We start from the raw sequence: 20,414 nt of genomic DNA on the forward strand, positions 1-20,414 counted from the left end.
TCCTCCCTCTTGCATCTCCCTCCCACCCTCCCTAACCCACCCCTCTAGGTGGTCACAAAGTACTGAGATGATCTCCCTGCGTTATGCGGCTGCTTCTTACTAGCTATCTATTTTACATTTGCTGGTATATAAAAGTCCATGCCACTCTCTCACTTTGTCCCAGCTTACCCTTCCCCCCTCCATGTCCTCAAGTCCAGCCTCAATATCTGACTCTTTATTCCTGTTCTGCCCCTAGGTTCTTCATAAACATTTTTTTTCTTTAGATTTCATATATATGTGTTAGCAATATAGTATTTGTTTTTCTCTTTCTGACTTCCTTCATTCTGTATGACAGACTCTAGGTCCATCTACCTCACTACAAATAACTCAATTTCATTTCTTTTTATGGCTGAGTAACATTCTATTGGATATATGTGCCACATCTTCTTTATCCATTCATCTGTCAATGGACACTTAGGTTGCTTCCATGTCCTGGCTATTGTAAATAGAGCTGCAATGAACATTGGGGTACATGACTCTTTGAATTATGGTTTTCTCAGGGTATATGCCCAGTAGTGGGATTGCTGGGTCATATGGTAGTTCTATTTTTAGTTTTTTAAGGAACCTCCATACTGTTCTCCATAATGGCTGTATCAATTTACATTCCCACCAACCGTGCAAGAGGGTTCCATTTTCTCCACACCCTCTCCAGCATTTATTGTTTGTAGACTTTTTAATGATGGCCATTCTGACTGGTGTGAGGTGATACTTCATTGTAGTTTTGATTTGCATTTCTGTAATGATTAGTGATATTCAGCATTCTTTCATGTGTTTGTTGGCAATCTGTATATCTATTGTCTATTTAGGTCTTCTGCCCATTTTTGGATTGGGTTGTTTTTTTGATATTGAGCTACATGAGCTGCTTGGAAATTTTGGACATTAATCCTTTGTCAGTTGCTTCATTTGCAAATATTTTCTCCCATTCTGAGAGTTGTCTTTTCATGTTGTTTATGGTTTCCTTTGCCATGCAAAAGCTTTAAGTTTCATTAGGTCTCATTTGTTTATTTTTGTTTTTATTTCTATTTCTCTACGAGGTGGGTCAAAAAAGATCTTGCTGTGATTTATGTCATAGACTGTTCTGCCTATGTTTTCCTCTAAGAGTTTTATAGTGTCTGGCCTTACATTTAGGTCGTTAACCCATTTGAGTTTATTTTTCTGTGTGGTGTTAGGGAGTGTTCTAAATTCATTGTTTTACATGTAGCTGTCCAGTTTTCCCAGCACGACTTATTGAAGAGGCTGTCTTTTCTCCATTGTATATTCTTGCCTCCTTTATCAAAAATAAGGTGACCATATGTTTATATCCTGTTGCACTGATCTATATTTCTGTTTTTATTTCTGTTTTTGTGTCAGTACCATACTGTCTTGATTACTGTAGCTTTGGAGTATAGCCTGAAGTCAGGGAGCCTGATTCCTCCAGCTCCGTTTTTCTTTCTCAAGATTGCTTTGGCTATTTGGGGTCTTTTGTGTTTCCATACAAATTGTGAAATTTTTTGTTCTAGTTCTGTGATAAATGCCATTGGTAGTTTGATAGGGATTGCATTAAATCTGTAGATTGCTTTGGGTAATAATGTCATTTTCACAATGTTGTTTCTTCCAATCCAAGAACATGGTATCTCTCTCCATCTGTTTGTATCATCTTTAATTTTTTTCATCAGTGTCTTATGGTTTTCTGCATACAGGTGTTTTGTCTTCTTAGGTAGGTTTATTCCTAGGTATTTTATTCTTTTTGTTGCAATGGTAATGGGAGTGTTTCCTCAATTTCTCTTTCAGATTTTTCATCATTAGTGTATAGGAATGCAACAGATTTCTATGCATTAATTTTGTACGCTGCTACTTTACCAAATTCATTGAATAGCTCTAGTAGTTTTCTGGTAGCGTCTTTAGGATTCTCTCTATATAGTATGTTATCTGCAAACAGTGACAGCTTTACTTCTTCTTTTCCGATTTGGATTTCTTTTATTTCTTTTTCTTCTCTAATTGCTGTGGCTAAAACTTCCAAACCTATTGAATAATTGTGGTGAGAGTAGGCAAACTTGTCTTGTTCCTGATATTAGTGGAAATGGTTTCAGTTTTTCACCATTGAGAATGATGTTGGCTCTGGGTTTGTCATATATGGCCTTTATTATGTTAAGGTAAGTTCCTTCTATGCCTACTTTCTGGAGGGGTTTTATGATAAATGGCTGTTGAATTTTGTTGAAAGCTTTTTCTGCATCTATTGAGATGATCATATGATTTTTAGGCTTCAATTTGTTAATATGGTGTATCACATTGATTGATTTGTGTATATTGAAGAATCCTTGCATTCCTGGAATAAACCCCACTTGATCATGGTGTATGATCCTTTTAATGTGCTGTTGGATTCTGTTTGCTAGTATTTTGTTCAGGATTTTTGCATCTCTGTTCATCAGCGATATTGGCCTGTAGTTTTCTTTCTTTGTGAAATCTTTGTCTGGTTTTGGTATCAGGGTGACGGTGGCCTCGTAGAATGAGTTTGGGAGTGTTCCTCCCTCTGCTAAATTTTGGAAGAGTTTGAGAAGGATAGGTGTTAGCTCTTCTATAACTGTTTGATAGAATTCACCTGTGAAGCCATCTGATCCTGGGCTTCTGTTTGTTGGAAGATTTTAATCACAGTCTGAATTTCAGTGCTTGTGATTGGTCTGTTTATATTTTCTATTTCTTCGTGGTTCAGTCTTGGAAGGTTGCGTTCTCTAAGAATTTGTCCATTTCTTCTAGGTTGTCCATTTTATTGGCATATAGTTGCTTGTAGTAATCTCTCATGATCCTTTGTATTTCTGCAGTGTCAGTTTTTACTCTCCTGTTTCATTTCTAATTCTATTGATTTGAGTCTTCTCCTTTTTTTCTTGATGAGTCTGGCTAATGGTTTATCAATTTTGTTTATCTTCTCAAAGAACCACCTTTTAATTTTATTGATGTTTGCTATCATTTTCTTCATTTCTTTTTCATTTGTTTCTGCTCTGTCTTTATGATTTCTTTCCTTCTGCTAACTTTGGGGATTTTTGTTCTTCTTTCTCTAATTGCTTTAGGTGTAAGGTTAGGTTGTTTATTTGAGATGTTTCTTGTTTCTTGGGGTAGGACTGTATTGCTATAAACTTCCCTGTTAGAACTGCTTTTGCTGCATCCCATAGGTTTTGGGTCATCATGCTTTCATTGTCATTTGTTTCTAGGTATTTCTTGATTTCCCCTTTGATTTCTTCAGCGATCTCTTGGTTATTAAGTAGTGTATTGTTTAGCCTCCATGTGTTTGTAATTTTTACAGATTTTTTTCCTGTAATTGATATCTAGTCTCATAGCCTTGTGGTCAGAAAAGATACTTGATATGATTTCAATTTTCTTAAATTTACCAAGGCTTGATTTGTGACCCAAGATATGACTTATCCTGGAGAATGTTCCATCAGAACTTGAGAAGAAAGTGTATTCTGTTGTTTTTGTTTTTGGTTTTTTAAAATAAATTTATTTATTTATTTATTTTTGGCTGTGTTGGGTCTTCATTGCTGTGCACGGACTTCCTCTCATTGTGGTGATCAGGGGCCACTCTTTGTTGTGGTGCACGGGCTTCTCATTGCGGTGACTTCTCTTATCGTGGTGGCTTCTCTTGTTGCGGAGCATGGGCTCTAGGCTCGCGGGTTTCAGTTGCTGTGGCTTGAAGGCTCTAGAGTGCAGGCTCAGTAGTTGTGGCGCACAGGCTTAGTTGCTCTGCAGCATATGGGATCTTCCCAGACCAGGGCTCGAACCCGTGTCTCCTGCATTGGCAGGCATATTCTTAACCACTGTGCCACCAGGGAAGCCCTTTCTGTTGTTTTTCGATGGAATGCCCTATAAATATCAATTAAGTCCATCTTATTTAATTTGTCATTTAAAGCTTGTGTTTCTTTATTTATTTTCATTTTGGACGATCTGTCCATTGGTGAAAATGGGGTGTTAAAGTCCCCTACTATGATTGTGGTACTGTTGATTTCCCCTTTTATGGCTGTTAGCATTTGCCTTATGTACTGAGGTTCTCCTATGTTGGGTGCATAAATATTTACAATTGTTATATCTTCTTTTGGATTGAGCCCTTGATCATTATGTAGTGTCCTTCTTTGTCTCTTGTAATAGTCTTTATTTTAAAGTCTATTTTGTCTGATATAAGAATTGCTACTCCAGCTTTCTTTTAATTTGCATTTGCATGGTATATCTTTTTCCAACCCCTCACTTTCAGTCTGTACAAGTCCCTAGGTCTGAAGTGGGTCTTTTGTAGACAGCATATATACGGGTCTTTTTTGGTATCCATTCAGCCAGTCTACGTCTTTTGGTTGGAGCATTTAATCCATTTACATTTAAGGTAATTATCAATATGTATGTTCCTATTACCATTTTCTTAATTGTTTTGGGTTTGTTATTGTAGGTCTTTTCCTTCTCTTGTGTTTCCTGCCTTGAGAAGTTCCTTTAGCATTTGTTGTAGAGCTGGTTTGGTAGTGCTGAATTTTCCTAGCTTTTGCTTGTCTGTAAAGATTTTAATTTCTCTGTCAAATCTGAATGAGATCCTGGCTGGGTAGAATAATCTTTCTTGTAGGTTCTTCCCTTTCATCACTTTAAATATGTTCTGCCACTCCCTTCTGGCTTGCAGAGCTTCTGTTGAAAGATCAGCTGTTAACCTCATGGGGATTCCCTTGTATGTTATATGTTGCTTTTCCCTTGCTGCTTTTAAAATTGTTTCTTTGTATTTAATTTTTGGTAGTTTGATTAGTATGTGTCTTGGGGTGTTTCTCCTTGGATTGGTCCGGCATGGGACTCTCTGTGCTTCCTGGACTTGATTAACTATTTCCTTTCCCATATTAGGGAAGTTTTCAACTATAGTCTCTTCAAATATTTTCTCAGTCCCTTTCTTTTTCTCTTCTTCTTCCGGTACCCCTATAATTCGAATGTTGGTGCATTTAATGCTGTCCAAAAGGTCCCTGAGACTGTCCTCAATTCTCTTCATTCTTTTTTCTTTATTCTGTTCTGCAGTAGTTATTTCCACTATTTTATCTTCCAGGTCACTTATCTGTTCTTCTGCCTCAGTTATTCTGCTATTGATTCCTTCTAGAGAATTTTTAATTTCATTTATTGTGTTGTTCATCTCTGTTTGTTTGCTCTTTAGTTCTTCTAGGTCCTTTTAAATGTTTCTTGCATTTTCTCCATTCTATTCACAAGATTTTGGATCATCTTTACTGTCATTATTCTGAATTCTTTTTCAGGTAGAATGCCTATTTCCTCTTCATTTGTTAGGTCTGGTGGGTTTTTACCTTGCTCCTTCATCTGCTGTGTGTTTCTCTGTGTTCTCATTTTGCTTAGCTTACTGTGTTTGGGGTCTCCTTTTCGCAGGCTGCAGGTTCGTAGTTCCTGTTGTTTTTGGTGTCTGTCACCAGTGGCTACAGTTGGTTCAGTGTGTTGTGTAGGCTTCCTGATGGAGGGGACTAGTGCCTGTGTTCTGGTGGATGAGGCTGGATCTTGTGTTTCTGGTGGGCAGGTCCCTGTCTGGTGGTGTGTTTTGGGGTGTCTGTGACCTTATTATGATTTTAGGTAGCCTCTCTGCTAATGGGTGCCATTGTGTTCCTGTCTTGCTAGTTGTTTGGCATAGGGTGTCCAGCACTGTGACTTGCTGGTGGTTGAGTGGAGGTGGGTCTTAGCGTTGAGATGGAGATCTCTGGAAGAGCATTCACCGTTTGGTATTATGCAGAGCTGGGAGGTCTCTGGTAGACAAATGTCCTATACTCGGCTCTCCCACCTCAGAGGCACAGGCCTGACACTCACTTGGAGCCCCAGGACCCTGTCAGCCACACAGCTCAGAAGAAAAGGGAAAAAGAAAGAAAGAAATAAAAAATAAAATAAAGTTATTAAAATAAAAAATAAAAATAATTATTAAAAATTAAAGAGTAATACAAAAAAGAAAAAAAAAGAAAGAGAGAAGAGAGCAACCAAACTAAAATAGAAATCCACCAATGAAATCAAGTGCTAAGAACTATACTAAAAAAAAACCCTAAAGGAAAAAACCAGACAGACAGAACCCTAGGACAAATGGTAAAAGCAAAGCTATACAGACAAAATCACACAAAGAAGCATACACATACACACTCACAAAAAGAGAAAATGGAAAAAAAAAAATATATCGTTGCTGCCAAAGTCCACCACCACAATTTTGGGATGATTTGTTGTCTATTCAGGTATTCCACAGATGCAGGGTACATCAAGTTGACTGGAGATTTAATCCGCTGCTCCTGAGGCTGCTGGGAGAGATTTCCCTTTCTCTTCTTTGTTCACACAGCTCCTGAGGTTCAGCTTTGGATTTGGCCCCGCCTCTGCGTGTAGGTCACCTGAGGGCATGTATTCTTCACTCAGAGGGGACGGGGTTAAAGGAGCAGCTGATTAGGGGGCTCTGGCTCACTCAGGCCGGGAGGAGGGAGGGGTACGGAGTGCAGGGCAAGCCTGCAGCGGCCGAGGCTGGCGTGACGTTGCACCAGACTGAGGCGCGCCGTGTGTTCTCTCAGGGAAGTTGTCCCTGGTTCACAGGACCCTGGCAGTGGCGGGCTGCACAGGCTCCCGGGAGGGGTGGTGTGGATAGTGACCTGTGCTCGCACACAGGCTTCTTGGCTGCAGCAGCAGCCTTAGTGTTTCATGCCTATCTCTGCTGTCGGCGCTGATAGCCGTGACTCGCACCCGTCTCTGGAGCTCGTTTAGGCGGTGTTCTGAATCCCCTCTCCTCACACACCCCATTGTTTAATGGTCTCTTGCCTCTTGGGCAGGTCCAGACTTTTTCCCGGACTCCCTCCTGGCTAGCCGTGGCACACTAGCCCCCTTCAGGCTGTGTTCATGCCGCCAACCCCAGTCCTCTCCCTGGGGTCTGACCTCCAAAGCCTGAACCTCAGCTCCCAGCCCCTGCCGGCCCTGGCGGGTGAGCAGACAAGCCTCTCCGGCTGGTGAGTGCTGGTCGGCACCGATCCTCTGTGTGGGAATCTCTCCGCTTTGCCCTCTGCACCCGTGTTGTTGCGCTCTCCTCCGTGGCTCTGAAGCTTCCCCCTGCCACCCCCCCCCACCCCGTCTCCACCAGTGAAGGGGTTTCCTAGTGTGTGGAAACTTTTCCTCCTTCACAGCTCCGTCCCAGAGGTGCAGGTCCCGTCCCTATTCTTTTGTCTCTGTTTTTTCTTTTTTCTTTTGCCCTACCCAGGTACGTGGGAGAGTTTCTTGCCTTTTGGGAAGTCTGAGGTCTTCTGCCAGCATTCAGTAGGTGTTCTGTAGGAGTTGTTCCACATGTAGATGTATTTTTGATTTATTTGTGGGGAGGAAGGTGATCTCCACATCTTACTATTCTGCCATCTTGAAGGTCTCCCATTGAGAGGTTTTTAAGAGAGGGAGTAATATTATTCAATTTGCATTCTTCAAAGACCACTTTGGCTGTTCTATAGAGAATGGACTGGGAAAGAGGTATAGAAGCAGGGAAGCCAGTTAGGAAGATATTGTGATAGTCCCAGTGAGTGATACCAGTGTCATGGAGTAGGGTAGTGGCAGTGGAGATATAGATAGAAATAGACAGATTAAATATTTTATATTTTCATGGTAGAACTCACAGGAGTTGTTGATGGGTTAGAAGTGGGGAGGAACCAATGATGACTCCTAGTTTTGGCTTAATCAACTGTGTGAATGGAGGGGCTATCCACTAAATGGATTGGGCTGGGAAAGGAATACCTTCTTTAGAGGAAGAGCAAAAATATGTTTGTGAAATGGATATAAACTCACTGTCGAATTGAACTGGAAATGGAAATCAACTTGAACATTCATCAAACAATTCTTGATAAAGATAGTAAGGATGCAATGAGATGGTAAATGAGAGCATATTAGAAAAAATAAAGCTCATTAAGGCATTAACATCAAGGGGAAGCTGCCAGCTGTTCTGGCCCAAATTTCCTAATACAGCAAACCCAGGCTGAGTTCAGCTAAGCTCTGTAAGTTTGGGGCTGCCACTGGAAGTCCAACTCTGGCTTCAGCCTCAAGTACATAGTGGGAATAGTGGGAATTCTATTCATTCAAAACTTTTTGAGTATCTACTATGTGTCAGGTATTATTCTATACACTGGAGACAGTCCAGAACAAGACAGACTGGGGTTTCATTCTCCCTCCCATCTCACCCCCATGTTATGCATATACTGAGACTAAAGTCCTGAGCAATTTTTTAACTGCATAAAGCTCTTTTCCACAACAACTGACTTAGAAACCAAGTGTTCCAGCACCTTCTGGCCGTTGGGATATTTGTGACTATATCCTTTCCAAAGCAGATAAAGTAGTAACTTCTCCTGACTCAGGAGACTTGGGACCTCACCCAGTCCTGCCAATAACTTGCTAAGTGAATGACTGTGAGTGAAAGAGTCATTTTTGTTCTCTTGGTCTGAGACCTCTTCTGTGGAAAGAGAAGACTTAGTTAAATAAAGTGGTTCTCAAACTTATCTCAGCTGTGGACCCTTTCTCGAAGTAAAATCTTACATAGAGCTCCACATATGAAACAGCTAAGAGTGGATCTTTGGCTGAAATGGGAGCAGAAGGCTCACAGTCCCACTCATCAGGCTCCCCTCACCTCCCAAGGTAGTTTCTGAGCCCCCCTCCCCAGAGAGCTCAAAGTTTAGAAGGTAGAAGTTTGAAAACCACTAGTTCAGACGATCTCCTGCAGGTCCCCCCGTTCTAAGATTCCATTTCTCTATAACAAAAGCACTATAAACAGCAGAAAAACAAGACATAGTCCATTACCTTAAGGAGCTTAAAATCTAGTAGAGGAGATGTATTACAAGAATCAAGCAATTTGGCTTATTGAGCAGCTTCTATGTGCATGGGACCATGCTAGGTGTGCTGTGACACTTCCTACTTCTCTTCAGTTGAAGATTCTGGCTCATAGCATTCTGGCATCTTCTTCACCCCAAGTCCTGTCATTATCCTGGAAGATTCCAAGGTCCATATAGATCACCCACCAATGCCTTGACATCTCACTTCCTCAGTCTCGTTATCTCCAGTTACCTTGTCATCTCTCCCACTTTGCCAATTACTTGCATAACCACACTAAGGGTTGTATCATCAATAACTGCTTCTCTTCTGAAATACTAGAATTAGACATTTGGATTCCAGCTTTTCCTTTTTACATAATTTGTTCTCAGTGCAATCATAAATACCTTAAATTCCTTGTCCAGCTCCCTTTACTTGCTTCTTTATCCAATGCAGAGTCTACAGAGTTCATTATTTTAATCACTGTCCAAATAAAATATTCAATTCTCTTGCCCCATTGCCCTTCCACTCCATTTTTGTGGCAGAACCTCAACCCTGGATAAATTCAACTGTCTTCTCATGTCTATACTAAATGTTGCTAAACATAAATTCAGGGTCTCTGGCCTTGACTGGACCCTCCAGTCAGCTTTCCTTTCCACTCCTGCTCTCCCCAGATTTCCTTTCCTTTCTCCACAGTGATTATTTCAAACTTTTTCACTCTCTTGCAAACTCTGATATTTCTATTCCTCTCCGACTTTCAGCAGATGACTTTGCTTCCTGCTTCACAGAGGACACAAAAACCATTGAACAAGTCCTTTGGTTTCCTGTCAAGTTAAAAACCCATTTGGATCTCTGTCCATCCTCCCTTTCTTCCTCCCGATACAATGGACAAAGTGGCCTACCTCCTGACTAAGGCTAGCTGTTTTCTGATTTTCTGAGTCCTAAACCTGCCCATTTGGGGACTCTTTCCCACCAGTATTTAAACATACACAAATTTCCTCTTAGCTTGGCTCCATAATCTTTTCTCCTCTTCACAAACTTTTTGGAAAGCGTTATCTACACTCACCATTTTCACATCCTCATCTCTCACACCCTCCTCAATTCACTCCCATTCACCATCCCATGGGATGGGATCTAGGAAACAATCTGTTTTCTGCCCTTCATTGGAACTACTCTTCTTAAAGACTCCAACCACCTTCTTGTTGCTAAATTCAGCAGTCACTTTTTATCCATTATTTTGTTTGACTCATTGGCAGTACCTGACACTCTTGACTACTCCTTTCTTCTTGAAATACTCTTTAGCCTGGCTTCTGTAACACACACTCTCCTGACTTTTCTCCTACCTCCCTGGCTGTTTTGTCCCAGTTTCCTGTTGGGAGCACTCCTTTTGTCCACATAGAGAGGTTTATCTTAGGTTTCTGCCTTTGAGTGTTTTTATCAACCAACATATGGGAACATCTTATCCATCTTACCATCTACTTATTGATGATTCTCAAATTTATCTCCAGCCCAGGCCTCCAAACCCATAAATCCAACTGTTTGTTGAACATCCACACATGGCTGTTCCAAAGACACTCCGAAGTCACTGTCTCAAAAGCTGAACTCCTCTCTCTGGTTTGACACCATCAAACCAGAAAATTAAGTCTTCCTTAACCTGTTCTCATACTCAAACCTCTGCCTATAGTACCTTCTTCCTCACTTCCTATACTCATTAATCCCTGAGTCCTGTTGACTCTGTCTCCTCTCAATTCCATCCTCACAAACACCATTACAATAACAGCCTCCTAACTGGTCTTGCTACCTTTGTTCTGGTACCAACCATCTACTTTCCACACAGCAGGCAGAGTGATTTTCCTAAAGCACAAATCTGTTTGTGTCTCTCCCATGTTACTAAACCCTGAAGGAGTTTCTTATTGTCCAAAATCCCTAGTGCTGACATTCATGTTCCTTCATGGTCAGGTCCCTGACTACCTCCTCATTCTCATCACCTCCTTCCTCATTTCCTCTCTTCACACTCTAGGCTATAGCAGCATTGAGGTCACTTTTAGTTCCTCAAACAAATCGGCTTTTTCTTGCACATGTCTATCTCCCCTGAAAACTCTTCTCCCATCTTTTTCCTTGGCCCTTAAATTCTCATACTTTAGGACTCAATTTAATTTGTCACTTCCTTTAAGAATATTTTTTGGTTCATTACCCTAGACCAGAACCCCTCCTTTGTGCTCCCATAGTATCCAATACTCCCTTGTTTAACTGTTTATCTTCCCCCATCAGGCAATATGGACCCTAAGGATAGGACCTGTGTCTTATTTTGTAGCTTCAGTATCTACCTACAGTACCTGGCACATGGTAGATATGCAATTTATTGCTGAATGTGATTGTGTAATGGATCTGTGATAAGGGGGGCTGGGAAGTAGGGCACAGAAGATAAGCAAGCAGGGAAACATTATGGGAAATGGACAGAGGAAAACATATGGCAGATATGTAGACTTCATTTCTCAGTCCCAGTGACGGGAAGCAGTTTGGACCAAGTCATGGAAACAGGTGGCAGCAAGGACTTCTTTACTTGAAGTGCAGTGCCTTCTTCATGGCAAGGTGCTCCACCTCCAAATGAATTCACAGCCTTGCTCCCTGGGGCAAGTATCTCTGCCAATTATCCCAAATCAGCTGAGTGGATTTTTGTCAGCTTTGATTATTAATGTCAAATTTTTCTCTGAAAAGCGTTCAGATTGGCCATTTCATCTCCAGTGACACTTACTTAGTCTAGACTACTATCTCTTCATTTGTGGCGAATATCCAGATTAACTGGTCTGTCTTTCCCCTCCAGTTCATCTCTATAACACTATTCTTGTGCTCAAAACTAGACTTTCTCCCCCATACAACAAACCTATATGTTGTGACCTGGCTTCTTGGCTCTTTGCTCCTGTGACAACTATTACACCTGTTCTCCACTATCTCTCCAGTATCTCTTCCCACTTCTGCAACTAGGTTTCATGACTGCAAATCATGGACTTAGAGCTCACTCTAAACTTAAAACCAGTTTTTAAGAGGGCATAAAATTCAGGGGCCCCAAACTGGCAAAACAATCTCTTCTATTTTAGAACATTTACAAAGATAAAAATTTGTCTACACCTAGGCAATATTTTCTCAGTTCACTGAGAAGGTATCCTTTAATATGGTATATAAGTAAAAACTGACATCTATTGTTTCCATTGGATGATCTATTTCTAGGTTTTTGCCCAGACAAAATTTGATTGCATCTATTAGTATTTGTGCCAAAACACAGTAATGCATTTGTCTAAGTCTCAAAAGTTTCTGTGTAAGATACTTTTGGTGGAAAAGTAGAAATACAAGAGTTAGAGGGCAAGATTAACAACAACAGCAGCAAAAAAGGAAGAAAGAAAGAAAAAGAAAGGAAGGAAGGAAGAAAATTCTCAAAACAATTATCAGACATAATGTTAAATAAAAATAGCAAAAAACAAACCTCTCTGCAAAGTATAGTCTTAATTATTTAAAAAATACATATATATGTATGTATACAGAAAAAAGACAAGAAAGAAAAATAAGGACATTAACATCTCTCCTTGGGCGGAATTATGGGTTATTATAATCTCCTTATACTTTTCCATGCTTTCCAGATTTTCTAAAAAAGCATGTATTTATCTTTAAAAGCAGGAAAAATAGTTTAAAAATATAATAACATACCGAAAAACAAACTTTCTGGGGAATTCTTAGAACTAAGTTTTCTATGCACATCATTTGGAAATAAATGTCAAATTTTTATAATAATCAAGCCAAATAAAATGTACCCCCCAAATAATTAAAGTGATATGGGATTTTCTCAATTTACCAGAGCTCCTCTCTCTCTTCCTTTGGGCTTTGAATCTCTACTTCCAAAATTGGTACTTTAAACACAAGATATTTACAGATATTTTCAGTTGTAATTAAATTAGCTGCAGTTTTTCTCTCTACAGTAAAATGATTTAATTGCTCAAATTCTTCTGAAAGCTTCAAGACCTGTAAAGTTAAGTGAAAAGACAAATATTCTATTTTACATATTTTTATGCATGCCTGTGAAAAAAATGTATTGATTCCATTAAATGCTTACATAATTATTGGCTTAAATAATATAAATTGACATCCAAATTGAAGTCTTATTCCAATTTCACAATTTGCAGTTGTTACATAATCTAATACATTTTTACCATAGGCACAAGAGTGCGTAAGTCTATGGTTTTAAAAAAAGGGGATATTTTTGGTCTCTGGGATTGGCTTCCCAGAGTGCTGTTTAGGGTTTCGTTCTATCTTTTAACAAGCAAAAAGATGTAATACTCTATTAGAGCTTTTACATTATTATCACATATTTTGTTCTCAAGTTTTGAGTGTACTTCATTGATTCATAAAAGCAATAATATACTATTGCAAGAAAACATTAAAAAGAATATTAGTTATGCATTACAGAGAACATATTTCTTCCAGTCTGCTCCTATTGGTTTGGAAACACTTGAACATATAAGGGCTCCCAGACTATCGTAGCGATTCTCAAACTTTAGTGAATAAGAGCATCACCTGAGGAGTTAAAAGAATGTGGTCTCACATCGCCACCCCACTCCTGAGATTCAGATCAGTGGTCTGGGCTGGGAAATGGGAATTTGCATTTCAAATAAGTCTCCCAGGTAATTCTGATGCAAGTGGATGCTTTGAGAATCACTGCTCTGCTGTGTGGTTTGGCAAAACATTTGTTCAGGTTTTTGTTTTGTTTTGTTCTTTGACAAACAGATTCCTTTCCTCAAAGATTGCTCTTTATATCTTCATATAAAATGAAAGAATGCCTCCAGAAGGCAGTAGAAAGGGTGGATGGGGGACAGTTCCAAGAATGGAAGATGAATCCCTCTCCAAGTATTGCACGAAGATAGACAAAAACCTGCCTGACTCTCATTCTGAGCCTCTCTGAAAATGCAAAGTTTTTATACTTACTGTGTTTGATTCTAAGAACACAATGGATTTAATTCTAAGGATCAATTTAGATTACTTAAAGGAATCCTTTTGGTCTCCTAGGCCTTTTCAACTTTCTGAAGAAAAATTACAGTGTGTGATATGGGTTATAATCCCATAAATCCATATAATCTTATAGGGACTATAACCTCTCCAGGGAGAAGATTGGTTTTACACTGGACCTTAGGAGATGGGAAGATACGGATAGGTGAAGAAGAGACTATAGCATATTTTAAGCATGATCAATATGGTCAAAGGTATAGTGTGGAACTGAGTATGGAGTATTTGTGCAGAAGTGAGGAGGATGGTCTTACTGGAGTAGAGGCTACAAGATGAGGAGCCAAGGAAATAAGATTGAGGGGGAGGGATCAGATTATGAAGGGACCTGAAAGACAAGAACTTCCTTAATGAGCTTGTATTATTTTTGTAAGCAGGATAACAGATTCCAAAATGCTACTTAATCACTGATTTTTATAGGCATTGTAAAAATTTAAACATTAAAAATAGTAAATGTTAGTTTCTTAAGAAGGAAAGAAAGCCAAACAGAATTTAGACTTGATGTTCTAGCAAACTGAGAATTGCTGAAGGTTTCTGAAGAGGAAGGTGACTTTGACACTAAGTGCTTTCTAGGTATTCTGGATTCTCACAGGACAAAGTTGGTGGATATCGTAGGTGGGCAGCTTTGCTCTTTATCATAAGACTTTTCATGGCACAGATGCTGTGCAACAGGACCAACTCTGTTCCACAGGCTCCTCCCTACCAAAATTTTATCCTGGTTACATAGCTCAGTCTCATAATCAGCCTATTCAAGTACCATAAAGTATTCAGTTGACTGTTCCACTTTACGTGTGAGGCCCTAGAGTAAGGAGGACAGAGCTTAGGCTGAGAATCACCAGGCAACTTGGTAGTTGTTTAATATCCCGAGTCTGGTGTTTGTTTTTGTAAACTGAGGAAGCTGGCCTACATGAACACACCCCTTTCCAGCCCACGTAAAACCACAGCCTATAAAACAGGGGCTTTAGTAAATACATAAAATACAATTTTTTTAAGCCACTCTTAGCAAGACTACCTTTAAGTCTAAAGCACTCTATGTTCTAAAGAGAAACTGGAATACAAATAAAGAATCAAACCTTCAAAATTGAAACTTTTAATGAGTAAAATTTTGTTGGAAACAGAATACATATAGTCTCAAAGTACCTCCCCACAAAATATTTATTGATTGCAAAGGGAACAGGAATAACTTTACAGTGGAGAAATCTGGCAGAGAGTACCATACCCAAAGTAAATAGAACAAAAGGATATCCTTTTGTCTTCTGATACAATGCACTGAGAAGGATATAACATCACTTATGTAGTATTCCTGCCAAAATTATGTAACCTAAATTATATTGTGAGGAAACATGAGAAAAATCCAAATTGAGGGACATTCTTCAAAATAAATGATTTGTACTCTTCAAAAATAGCAAAGTCATGAACAACAAAGAATGAGGAACTGTTGCAGATTCAAGGAGCCTTCAAGATGTGACAATGAAATGCAATGTACAGTCCTGGATTGGACCTTGGACTAGGAAAAAAAAATGTCCTTTTGCTATACAGTGGGACAATTAGTAAAATTTAAATACAAGCTGTCAATTAGATAATAGTACTATATTAATATTAATTTCCTGATTTTGAGACTTGTACTGTGATAAAAAGATGTCACTGTTTTTAGCAAACATACATGGAAACATTTAGGGGTAAAGGAGTATTATGTCTCTACTCTCTGAGGGTAGGAAAAGTATGTATGTGTGTTTGTGTGTGTGTGTATGTGTGCGTGTGCGTGTGTGTATGCGTGTGTGTGTGTGTGTGTGATGCAAGAGAGAGAGGCTGATAAAGCAAATGCGGTACCGTGTTAACATTGGGAGGGGTAAAAGTATATGGAAAGTCTTTATACTATTTTGCAACTTTTCTGTAAGTCTGAAATTATTTCAAAATAAAAAGTCTTTTAAAAGAGAGGGAGAGAAAACCAGATTACCAGGACAGTGATCTGGATCTCTGGTTTTATACTGTATTCTTCTCATTTCATTTCATTCTCTATGTTAAGTTTTCTGATGATATATTGAAAGACAAGATCCTTCAGCTGTACATTGTGATGAAAACTCATCTTGCTGACAAGGTCCCCAAAACAAAGCTTAGATGTAGGATGTGTCCTACATATCTATCCTCCCAGGCAGCGAACCCTATTTGCTGGACCTTTCCCTCCTTAGGTCACAGACTATTTGATCTATGTCCCAATCCCTCAGCAACTTACTCCCTGACTTCAGGGTAACAACTTCATATAGGATAAATTTGGCCTTGATTTAGTCCTCCACTTCACATGTGGTATTAAAATATAACTCAATATATTTTAACTGTTGTGTTCAAGCCTTTAGTCCTTCCTACCATTTTAATCAACATCAAGAGAGTGACTGAGGAAGGGAATTTTTCAACCAGGAGTTGATGATAACCTCATAGGTAGGACTCTAGAAATTACACTACTGGCAGTCTCTCCATTTAGTGTTGGACTAACCCTCATCTGGTAGTGCCGTTTTATACATGGGGAATGAATTGGGGTTGGGACATTTAAACATTTTCTGAATTCTAAGTATAAGCCTAATTTTCAGTATAATTGGGAAAGATGCTTTGATTCTAAGCCTTTAAAGTTGAAGACATTTTAGTAAACCTCTGTTTTTGCATTTTTTTACTGTGGTAAAATATTAAAAAAATAACATTTACCATCTTAAACATTTTTTTTTTTTTTTTTTTTTTTTTTGCAGTACGCGGGCCTCTCACTGTTGTGGCCTCTCCCGTTGCGGAGCACAGGCTCTGGACGCGCAGGCTCAGCGGCCATGGCTCACGGGCCCAGCCGCTCCATGGCATGTGGGATCTTCCCGGACCGGGGCACGAACCCGCGTCCCCCAGGCAGACTCCCAACCACTGCGCCACCAGGGAAGCCCATCTGAACCATTTGTAAGTGTGCACTTCAGTGGTATTAGATACATCCACATTGTTGTGCATCCATCACCACCATCCACTCCCATAACTTTTTTCATTTTGTAAAACAAACTCTATACCTATTAAATAACTCCCCAATTTTTCCCTCCACATAGCTCCTGGCAACCAGCATTCTACTTTCTGTCTCTGTGATTTCAACTACTCTAAGTATCTCATATAAGTGGAATCAAATGGTATTTGTCCTTTTGTGCCTGGCTTATTTCACTTAGCAGAATGTACTCAAGGTTCATCCATGCTGCAGCATATTGCAGAAATACCTTTTTTTTTTAAAGGCTGAATAATATTCCATTGCATGTATATACCACACTTTGCTTCATCATTCATTCATTGATGGACACTTGGGTTGCTTCCACATTTTAGCTATTGTGAATAAAGCTGCTATGAATATGTGTGTACAAATATCTGTTCAAGTCTCTGCTTTCAATTCTTTTGCATATATACCCAGAAGTAGAATTGCTGGATTATATGATAGTTCTATTTTTGAGTTCACCTTTTACATTATAATATGTGCTTTAAAAACTAAGCCATTGGGAAGCTTATTTAAAGTAAAAAATTTATAGATTAATCCTAAGAGTGAAGTACTGGCTGAAGTCTGAATAGTTATTCTGAAATACAGCTTGATTTATAATCCACACTATAAGGCAATTTATTCTATAATAATAAAAGAAACTCCAATTTCCAAGTTATCTTTTACTGAAATTAGTTTCCTTTTATCTTATCCTCATAAAAGATACGTCATACATCAAACATTTAAATATGTAATAATTTAGTCTCACCTTTGTTTCTAATTCAGAATTCTCTCTTTGTAGCAGGTCATACGCTATTAAAAAATGGTCTCTGTCTTCTTCTGCCCCTGGAAGACTTTGAATTTCATTATAAAGGCATATAAGTTCTGACTGTGATTTTTGCAATTCCTGATTAAGAAATGACAATATTTAGTAGAATAAAATAAGACTTTCAATAGAAAAGGTATACTATTGCTAAAAAGGAATCTTTGAAATGATTCTGACAAATTTTTTGCTTTAAATATTTCAACCTGTCCTCTGGCAGACAGATTCCTTTCTTTAGTAAAGCAAAGATTCCTTAAATCAATTAATTAAACTAAGCATTCTTTTTCTAAATTTGCCTTTCTCTTTTAATGCCCTCCCTGCTCCAATTCTGAAAAAAAGTACCCAGAAATTAAACACAAGGAAACTCAAAGAGCCAAGGCAAGCCAGCCCAAGAGTAGCAGGCTCCCTCCTGCAGTGGCCAAAGTCTGGGCACTGGGGTCTCCACACAGAGCCTGGTAGTAAAAGCTGGTGGAGCATAAGATAGTTCTAGAAGCTAGCAGCAACCGGCCCAGAGGGGCTTTCTGCACAGGGGCAACCCTAACAGGGTCAGGCTGGGTAAGAAGTGTTGTTTGTTGGTCTTGTCAAAGAGCTCCTTCCCATAGACAACCAGGAACTGGGCTCCAAGTGCCCTGTAGGAGACCAAGCCTAAGGCTCTGGCTCTGGACAAGGCACCGAGGCAGTGGAAAGCAGCTCCTGGACCGGCCATGGTTATGGATGGTCACATGCCATAAGCATTCTTAATTTCTATCATTTATAGGTTCAAAGACTGGGTTTCTAGTTATCCCTACTTTACGCAAGGCTTGTATAGAGGTAAATCTTCAGCAACTCCTTCATTAGTTATATTACCTGCTTTAAAATGTATCTTTTTAAAGTTACTTTTTATAGGACAGGTGCTGTGTGGTTTACCTGTAATCTTGTGACAACCCCATAAGGTAGGGTTATTGAAACTGAGGCTCAGAGAACTAAAGTGATCTGCCTAAATTCATATAGCCAGGAAGTGGAAAAGTTGAGATTCAAACTGTCTGACTGACTTCAAACACTGTGTTCTTCACTACAAATTACACTGTCTTACTTAATAATGCATATTCAGTGACTTAATCAACTAGTGTTTCCTCTAATCCTCTGATTTTTTTCCATATTCATGAGAGAAAACATTTCAGTTAGATGTAGATTTTAATCAAATTTCTGCATTGATGACATGGAATATGCAGTGTTTGACTGGTGGATGAGGTGGCCTGTGAGTCAGGCCATGGTGCCCTATGAAGGAACAGGTGACATAAAATTTATTTAGGAGAGGAGCTACTTGGTATATTCCTAAAGGCTTGAGATCAGAGAGGGAGGAAAGTGTTGATAAGGAAGGCACTGGGCAAAAAGGAAAGAAGGTAGGGAGTGGCCACCCAAAACCATAGCAAGAGGGCAAGTAGTATCAATGTCTTACCTCAGTTCATGGAAAATTCCTATAAGTCATCAGCATGGGATATAGAGTACTGTGCTAGCTCTCACCCACCCTGCACACTGATTGTCACCATCCTTTAAATTAGTGATCTAGACTTCTATGAACTCACTTCCAGGTCTCTCTTCCAAATATAGGCTGGTATGTCTCCTGATAGACTTTTCCAAGATGGTATGACCAGCAGTTAAAAGGAGAGACAAGTCCGGGCCACTATGACCACCATAATAATCAAATCCCTTCTACTTAAAGGACTGTTTTTGGGTAGTGTTGGAACTCAGCCTGGAGAAACAACAGTCACCCCATTGTTACTGGTATAAATAATATTCTATAGCTATAATTTATTTTAAAATAAAAATGAATGATAACATGAAATCCCTAAATTACAAATGCAAAAAGAGGAAAATAACATCTTGAATGGCAAAATACCTCACTTTCAACTTTCAAAGCCTTCTGCACAGTATTAAGATCAGATGTCAATTGCTTTTTCCTTTCTCTCTCTTCTGACAACTCACTTTCAGATAGTTCAATTTTTTCTTGGCTCATTTTCAATATCTGCAAAAAGTATTTTACATAATTAATTCTATATACAATAATCATATATACTATAAGTTCTGATAATACTTTTCTGCCTAAACAATTATAAAGTCATCTAGGGGAGAGACAAACCTGGGAAAAAATAGTTCATGGTACCATAGCTCATAAGATAGGTTTTCCTCTCTAAGCCTGTTTTCTCAACTGTAAAATGGAACTAATACTTGTCCTGTGTACATTATAGCCATCAGAGTAGGAGTCAAATGTGATTTTGAAAGTATTTTGTAAGTTTTAAGCACCTACCAAATATAAGGAATTTTTATTTTATTTGGTAAGAATTTTATCTTACCAAATTGATGATAATAATAATAGTAATTTCAAAAATAATGAGAGCAACGACTATTTTATTTAGTGCTTAGCATATGTCAGACATTGTAGTAAATGCTTTACATGTATTATCTAATTTTATTTCCCAGTACCCCTATGAGATTAGAACTATTATTGTATTCTTTTTTAGAGACAGCATAAGTGAGGCTCAGATAGATTAGGTAATTTGTGCAGGGTCACACAGTCAGGACTGGGATTCAAACCAAGGCTGATTTATAAGCCCTTGCTCTTTTTTTTTTTTTTTTTGTAGGTACTCGGGCCTCTCACTGTTGTGGCCTCTCCCGTTGCGGAGCACAGGCTCTGGATGCGCAGGCTCAGCGGCCATGGCTCACGGGCCCAGCCGCTCCGCGGCATGTGGGATCTTC

General features: G+C 39.1%; 1 protein-coding gene and 1 pseudogene across 2 annotated transcripts in view; both read right to left on the reverse strand.

Moving 5' to 3' along the window:
• The window catches only part of CCDC30 (coiled-coil domain containing 30), a gene marked incomplete at its 3' end in the record, with an annotated part of 86,719 nt that extends 67,036 nt beyond the window's left edge, over positions 1 to 19,683 (reverse strand). The window contains exons 1-3 of the mRNA XM_082678989.1: positions 19,558 to 19,683; positions 17,625 to 17,762; positions 12,671 to 12,837 (exon numbers count right to left, since the gene is read on the reverse strand). Coding sequence (XP_082535115.1) covers positions 12,671 to 12,837; positions 17,625 to 17,762; positions 19,558 to 19,674 — 422 coding nt within the window. The 5' untranslated portion in view covers positions 19,675 to 19,683. The remainder of the gene's footprint in view (positions 1 to 12,670; positions 12,838 to 17,624; positions 17,763 to 19,557) is intronic.
• On the reverse strand, positions 18,044 to 18,384 carry LOC309838072 (transmembrane protein 256-like; annotated as a pseudogene). Its single transcript has one exon. The product of its transcript is annotated as a transmembrane protein 256-like (transcript).
• Positions 19,684 to 20,414: the final 731 nt, after the last annotated feature.

This window comes from Grampus griseus, assembly GCF_964374135.1.
Source record: "Grampus griseus genome assembly, chromosome: 1".
Taxonomy (NCBI): Eukaryota; Metazoa; Chordata; class Mammalia; order Artiodactyla; family Delphinidae; genus Grampus; species Grampus griseus.